Source organism: Branchiostoma lanceolatum, chromosome 3, assembly GCF_035083965.1.
Source record: "Branchiostoma lanceolatum isolate klBraLanc5 chromosome 3, klBraLanc5.hap2, whole genome shotgun sequence".
NCBI classification, from domain to species: Eukaryota; Metazoa; Chordata; class Leptocardii; order Amphioxiformes; family Branchiostomatidae; genus Branchiostoma; species Branchiostoma lanceolatum.
The window spans coordinates 5,164,894-5,173,089 of record NC_089724.1 but is presented as its reverse complement, the minus strand read 5'-3'; the positions used below and the strand labels follow the sequence as shown (position 1 = coordinate 5,173,089).

Genomic DNA, 8,196 nt, shown 5'->3' with positions numbered 1-8,196 from the left:
CAGCCAGTTAACGTTAGCACAACCATGTTTGCGCATAACTTTTAGTCATTTTTGTAGAATAAATGAAAATGTCTTTAGAAAGTTGAAAATTGTATTGGTACAAACTTGAAACTTAAAGCCAACTTCGTGTATCTAATTCTTTGGGGGGGAGGGGTGACTATTCCAAAAGGCTCACTAAACATAATGGTTTGCTTCCTTTAGCCAGGACGAATTTCGTCCGTCGATTCTTTCCTTCTCAACTCACTGACCCTGATCTTCAGCTGTCGCCGGTTCATAGCTGTTTGTCTCGGGGGACTCGGGGGTGTCATTTATTGCCTCTCTGCGGTCATTCTGGCAGTAGGTAGCTGCCCGAGACCCGTCAGCACTGGGGGCAGGGGAGGGGCAGACGTAACTGTTCCCCCCACCGGTGGCGGGCGGGCTACGATGGTTTTCATCATAGACAACGGACTGGGTACCTGTCACACTACTGGGGGAGGTAGCTGGCTCGTAGCTATTGGCCACTGGGGACTCTGCGGAGTTGCAGACTGCCTCGCTAGGGTCATGCTGGTCATACGTGTTAGACAGGGTACGCTCTTGGTCATTGACCAGGGCAGGGGAGTTGTAGCAAGGTGCCTTGCGGGAACCCTGCTCAGTGCTGGCATTCTGCCGGTAGGCAGAGGACTTGGCGGCGCCTGGGTTGGGGAGAATGACGGGGTGCTGGTAGCAGGTTTTGCCACCGTTGGGGTTAGCACGACCATTTCGGCCATAGGCAGCCACGACGGCCCCTTCCCTGTTTAATGTGTGACGGGGGCGCTCAGTGCTGTACGGGCGGGATGTCACGGGGTGTGTCTGCGCGCGGGCGCGGCCTGCGTACGCTGCGCACAGCTTCGCATGACCGTACGGGGTGATTTCTGATTGCGAAGAATCGACCCGGCGCAAATCTGGGTGGTCCTTGAAACCAGCCTCGGCGTAAGGGCTTATAACTGATTCTGAATCAGTCAAGCTGTCGTGATCCTCGAAGCCGCCCTCCGCATACGGACTGATCACTGAATCATCGCAGTCGCCATGATCTCCAAGGGGCCATCTGGAAATGGCAGCGATCTGATCGCCATTGCGGTTGGGGCCTGTAGCTTTTTCTGGGGCTTTACGCCCGAGCCTACGCTTGATACAGCTGACACAAGCCCAAACCCCTACCACAACAACTGGAGGCAGCAGGCCAATAGCTGCCCACACGATGTACCACTTTAGATCTTCATAACCATCATCATCGCTCGCGCTTGTGGACAGTAGTGTGGTGCTGATGCCGATGGGTAAAGGTGTGGTGCTGATATTGGTTGGGAATGGTGTCGTGTTCATGAATGAGTGCTCTGTTGCATGGGGTGTTGTTATGCCTGAGTGTGCGCGCTCGCTCGCCATGAAGACGGCAGTGTAGGAGCCTGTCTCCGAAGAGGCAGTACAAGTGGTGTTACCAAAGGACAAGGGCTCGGCGGTCTCAAACCAAAGGGTGAAGCTGGACTTCCCCATGTAGTTAGAACACAAGCTGACATTTCCTGATTCCCCCAAAAGGTTACCTGCTGGCCCCTTACATTTCACCCAGCCCTCAGCCTTTAGGTCGGTCACCACTTTCTGGGTAAGGTTGCCTGTTGGCAGACTGGCGTGTGTGGTCGTGTTTGCGTCGTGCGTTATGTTGAGCGCGTAGTGTGAGCCATTCGGGAAGGCACACGAAAGTTGGGGCAACTGCTCCCAATACACGCTGCCAACGGCTTCGTACTCGTACGAGGCCCTGCGTTCCACGTTCGCGATCTCAATCAGTGGTGCGGGGCAGGGCATCGCGCTGGGATTGACCGGCTCGGGAGGATTTGGCATCAGCGACGATGCGGGACAGCTTGCCGTCGGGGGCACCAGAATTGCAAAGGTAAAACTCTGCTTGAGCTTGAACGGGTTGCTCCCCTCGTGGTCGTACAACCAATCGTGCGCACACGTACAGCGCGGAGGATTATCCAGTAGCACACTCCGAGTCCATTTCAGCGCCCTTCCTTCCAGCGCCATGGCGGCAATCGCATTTCCACGCACGATGAGGGTGTTTGGAAATGACGATTGGAACCAAGCGCCAGACAGGAAGGTCAGCCGGTTTCCCGCCAAATGTAGGATGGACAGTTGCGTGTTTGAGTGGAACGCGCCCGCAGCAATGTGGGAGATTCTGTTACCCTGCAGGTACAGGACTTGCAGCCGCTCAAGACCGTGGAACATCCCCGCGCCGATCGCTCGCAGTTTGTTCTCAACAGCGCGGACATGTTTCACGGACTTGATCGCCTGCAAGGTCCCAGGTGCAACGTTAGAGAAGCGATTTGCACTTACGTCAAACCACCGTGGCTGCACTCCGCGGAACATGCCAGGCGACAGCGTCAGGATCTGGTTGTCCACAAGGATGAGGTTGGACAAGCTGGGCAGCCCATCAAAGCAGCCATTCTGTAGCAGAACGTATGTCTTAGTGCTTTAATCAAGATTTTATATGAAAAAAAACACAATATATTTCCAGATCTATTTCGTATTTCCATGGTATATGGAGTTAGAGAGATGATTGAACAAAAGGAATTCCTGATGTTCAAAAAAAGCCAATGACATGATCATTGGTACATGGTCCAAACCAACTGCAACAGATAGATAAGGATATTTACCTCCAGATTTGTCAGGTTGTTCTCCAGCAGCAGCAGATGTTTGAGGCCTTTCATCTCAGCAAACGTGCTGTTCCTCAGAGTCTGGACCTTGCCCCGCCAGATGCCCAGGGTAGAGACCTGTGGCAACTTAGCAAACGCCCCTACCCCTACTTCCGTTAGGTTACAACCCACAAACCACAGCCTGCAATCTCTACCACATGGTATCTGAGAGAGGATCTCTGCCTTTCCAGTGTCAAACTTCCCAACGTTGTTGTCAACGATCATGATGTTGGTTCTGGATTGGGGCGAAGGGTTCTGAGTGGTACCCCCCTGGGTAGGCTTTGTTTCATTTGAGCAGACCTGGCAGGATTGGAACGCCTGAGTCAAAATAACGGTATGAAAGGGGCCTCTGTAGCTGAATACTTCATCTGGGTATTTGGTCCACTTGTCCCGGTACGACCCAGTGTCATACCGGTACTCATGACCACCCATACGGCTGTCGCCTACACCACACTTCACCACGGACACCTCACGGCAGCTCTGCCAGCTACCGGCATCCACACCAGGCACTAACAGCTGCGAAAGCAGCAACAAGCCGATTTTTGCCGTCAGCTTTATCGCCATCATAGAGCGTTAACACACTATACAATTGATAGCAATGATAAGCTATATCACCATGTTCCCCTTACCAAAGTAAACAGCTAGAAAATGGTTCTACAAAAGTGTTACCGTTATCTGCTGTCCACGACTTCACCTAGGCAGAACTTGGGCAGCTCAGAAAAAAGCCGTGTTGTCTGCAGCAGCGCAACCGCGCTCTAACCGCACCGGATATTGCAATGGTTAAGTCTCCGTCTACTGTAGATGCAGAAATGTTCGCGGTGGTTTTATATAGGCGGTTTTCGCGGTGAACTCTTCAGCACGAACTTAAAACCACCGTTCCAAGCCGTTCCATTGTGTGACTGTAGCGCTACTATTGTTTCAAACGCGAACTCAAAACTGCCGCTAACACTCCATTTTCTCCCTGCCGCGAAATCAAATCTCCGCGAACATTTCTGCATTTACCGTATTTCAGGGATCAAGTATGATTTCGTCCTACGTGCGTCGGAACAACAACAGAAGCATTCTTAAACGTCAGGTACTCACGTATGGCATGCTTTACCAGATTGGCTTTTATTAGTCTGAATAAGCTAAGGGCTTTCAATTTTCAAAGCTGCTACGCAGTTACTCTCCGAGCAGAGGTTGGTGGGGAAGATTGTGACCTTTTTATCATATGCCCAGTTTTTTGTCCGCTCTCCCCACCAATTGGTGCACAAAAACTGGGCATATGATAAAAAGGTCACAATCTTCCCCACCAACCTCTGCTTGGAGAATAACGCAATCCCCTTTAGAGAGGTCGTCATGGTAATATGACCGTCGAAAACGGTTCATTTGAATTCTTCCTTCTAATCAAAATTCTATATCGGCTTCTTAGTTATTCTAGGACGTTTCAAGTGTTTCTAAATGGCCAAAGGACGACCAGCACATTTTGTGTTGAACTTACTTGTTCAGTATTCTAGACCAAAACAAAGCTGACTTGTAAACAAATCCCAGGGTGTCAACACGTTCTAATGGCACAGCGACGGCACACTTGTGCGCTGTGAATATTAGCTGGCAATGTGATAAGATAGACAACTTATATCAATATCACGAAGAAATTACAAAACATGGACTTTTTTATTGTTCCAATCAGGTGCCTTTAGAATGTCAGAGGTCTAGAGAAAGAGACCATCGCGGCCTTACCGTGTGTAATACTTTAATTGCTACCGACACCAAGGACATGAAGGAGGTATAACTTTACTTTCAGTGCCGTTTGTTTGTGTAAAAATCAACGAACTCAATATGGATTTTCATGGGTCTATAGAAAGACCTGCAAACAAAAATTTATTAGATAGTGAAACCAGTCAGGCCATCTTTTGTAACATGGATAAACGTCAGAATGCTGTAATTATTCTCTGGGATTGAACACGGAGAATCTTTAGCTAATGTAAAGAATTTTAGAATTATTCCACATGTAGCTTGTAAGTTGTAAGGCTATTTTCACCGTTCTTGTGACTTTATGGTGACTCATTCAAGAAATGCCATTAATTATTTAACAGATGCGTTTGATGATGGTATTTGTAACCCTCCTACTTTACATAATAAGAAAGTGTCCTGCTTATTATATGCAGATGACCTAGTACTTTTCTCTGAATCCCAACGGGGACTGCAAACTTCTTTAGACGAATTAGAAAGCTATTGTAAATCATTTGAATGTTAATCTCAAGAAAACTAAAGTCATTGTCTTTACAAAGGGAGGCCGTCTGCCCAAAGACTGTTATTTCTTGTTTAGTAATAATGTTATAGATGTTGTGACAAACTATTGTTATTTGGGTATTGTTGTAAATTCGTAATGATTCATTGACATTTTAAACTCGTATGATTGTAGTGACAGTTCTTAACATACAATGATACATATGTCTTTGAAATAACTATTAGGGTACCTTTCTGGTTCAACATCGCTCTATAGTATCATATTCAATCTACTTAATGCTGTCAATTTGACATCAAAGTTGAAACTGGCTAGGGAGGGAGGGGGTAGCACTATTTGCCTGGATGTCTAACAACTATGCTGAAATCGATTGAACTGTTAGTAGTCAAACGATTCAGTCTACTTTTCAAAACATTTTGATGTAATCTGAATTTCTCCTAGTAGAATTGTAGATTGATGAGCTGTTAGAATTCCATTTGTCCTGGGACAGATTGCGATTTCGATCTTCCTTTAGGAGAAAGTCATGGATTGTCATAGGAGAGATCCTGATTCCTATAATAATTATCATTTTCCCTTAGGACAGACAGAAATTCAAATCTGTCCCAAGACAATTCCAGATTGTCCTAAATTCCAATCTCTATTGTAACATATAACTAGCTACATGTACTTGCAAAGGTGTCATGCTTCGTCCTCAGTTCTATCTGTTTTACCTCTACTTTTACATGATTATTTCGTCAGTTTCGAATGTGACGTAAAGTCGGCGGCCCCGAGTATGAGGGGCATCAGCCTCAAACGATCATTACAAGCAGAGGTTTGGCGGGGCCACGTTGTGTTTATTCGCTTGGAATAGTAACATACGGCTAAGGATTTCACCAGAGTATTGCATTCCTATCGTAACAGTCAACAGAACAGTTCAGTAGAAAGTTATTTTCATATTAAATACTAAAGCCCCTGTCACACTTGTGCGTATAAGCCATTCCGTGTGAGTTCCGTGTTGAATTTTAACAATACGCATTTTAACAATACGGCTCCATCAGGCGAAGCTGTCCAGTCTCACTCCCCTGGTCACAAACCTGCAAACGAGGGTGGTGAGAAGGAGCAGACAGACAATGGGATAGTGTTATTCATTATTATTGTATTGTATTATCAATTAGGGTGTTAGGTTTTATTCTAAACTTTTACTTTATATTATGTTTACGAATTCTTGCCATATTTTGTACCATGTACAATAGTCGAGCAATTAAGTTCTTCTTCAAACTTGCCATGCATAAAAAGGACTAAAATCTGACTTCAAACACGCTGAAATCACTTTCATTGGGTAAAAAAAGACAAACACAATACTTTTAATCTGTGGCAAATGAGAAGTGGTCTTTATTCACAATGCAAATCAAGATCAAGTTTATGTATAAAAAATCCTTCAAGTTTAGTAACTTATGTTCCAAGCAACAAAAAAACCCTAACAGCATGTTAAAACCTTAATACACCTGTGACAGGTTAATAATGCAATCTCTACTATGATATAGTTAATGATACCTACTTAACCATATAGCAAACAATACAAAACTGTCAGCATCCCTAAATATACTACACATCCCACTAGTTGTAGTACGAATGTTTTCCTAATAGCGATAAGCTAGTTTATGTACACAAAATGTGCATTTTCGTGGTGCACAGACTTTATACAATCAGTATACTCTGCTAATTACACTTTTTGTACTGTAAAACAATTGCACACCTCTTTATATATTTTCCCCATTCGTAACGAGCTACTTTAGTACTAAGTTCACATTTCAGGGGAGTATTTGTTTCATCATCATACAAGCTATATTCACTATCTCAATTGCACTGTTTCAGACTTTAAGTGTAAATGTTCCACAAGTACATTTACACTACCTACCAATAGATTGGTCTACATGATAGATTTAATGAATGCCTAAACAATTCAACATGTACTTTCACCATTTCATGACAATTTTGCAATTGCACAATAATTTTGGAATGATATATACTTTATACATGTTGCAGAATTACAGTAGTATTTCAATTAGTCACCTAAAACTTTGCTAAACAGCAATTCCCACATCTAACATGTACAATGATCTAACCAATCAAAAGTGCTAGCTGGCAATTCGTGCCATCTGATTGGCTAACCTGCTTGGCCAATAAAAACATCTCGTTGACTATTCAAAAATGTCTAAGGCATAGGAGAGGCACTATGTACATAAGGACAATAATTGTCCTGTTGGTACATTAATTATTGCTATCTATAGAGCTTTGATGCCTGCAACACTTTCAAATACTCTAGTCTCTAGGAAAGGGCAAAATGCATTGGACTAGTACAACTGTTCACACTATAGTAAGTAGCATAGTTAAGCTGCCTATAGAGAGTACAGTATGATACAGTAGTGGGAGGATATTTACATTGTCACACCCAGGGCAGGTGCTGCACTTGTGCTTTGTGCTGTAATAGATTGTGCTGATGAGGCATTTGCATAATTTTTATTTAAAAAAAAGAAGCTGACATCCCCATTTAGTGCATGGTATAAGCCATTCCACAGCTCTGAGTGCGCATGTGTAGGTAGTTGTTAAGCATTGTGGTCTACATTTAAAGTTCAAGGCCCCTTGCCATTCTTTGTCTATAGCCAGGGTCCCTATTCTTTGACATCACCACGGCACATGAACTCAGCGTTGTAAAATGACTTAGTAGCATGAAATCTCATCCTTGTTGGTGCATAAAATCAGCTACATGCTGCAGGGTATTACATTGGTTTATGTTTCACTGTATATGGTATCATCTTACTAGGTAGTAAACCTTAAGTTTGTTTCATTTTTTGTCGTTGTCCCTAATTTGTCATTAAGGATGTTCATGTTGTGTGATTATGCAAAATGTCACACAAATATCCCACCAGCACAATCCGCACTTCTGTTTGAACTGTCTAAAGTATGTTTACTTGGTGTTGTTGGCATTAGAACCCATACTGTAGTCTACAGAGGTGTGTAATGCATGTATGACGAGTTGAGTCTACTTGACAGGGGACTTGGCTTCCAGTTCCCGTTTCTCCTGGCTCTTTGCTGCAGCTACATAGGAGAACACGCAGAGTACTGCATAGCAGATTTCATTTGCCTGGAAACAAAAGGTGGGAACATCTATAGTTAAAGCAAAATCTGACATTTTTTACTGGAGGCTCAAATACTGTGTTCATTATGTGAGGGCCTTTTAGGACCCAAAAGTAGTACATGTAGATACTATCAGGTGGTGGAAAATCCAAAAAA

At 44.3% G+C, this 8,196-nt stretch overlaps 1 protein-coding gene across 8 annotated transcripts in view; it reads right to left on the bottom strand.

Annotated features, from left to right (window-relative positions):
• Positions 1-6,264: 6,264 nt before the first annotated feature.
• LOC136429815 (MAP kinase-activating death domain protein-like) overlaps positions 6,265-8,196 on the bottom strand; it is a 57,985-nt gene continuing 56,053 nt past the window's right edge. For all 8 annotated transcript variants that reach the window (XM_066419797.1, XM_066419795.1, XM_066419796.1 and 5 more), the window contains one exon: positions 6,265-8,047. In XM_066419797.1, the coding sequence (XP_066275894.1) occupies positions 7,946-8,047 (102 nt within the window). In that variant the 3' untranslated portion in view covers positions 6,265-7,945. The remainder of the gene's footprint in view (positions 8,048-8,196) is intronic.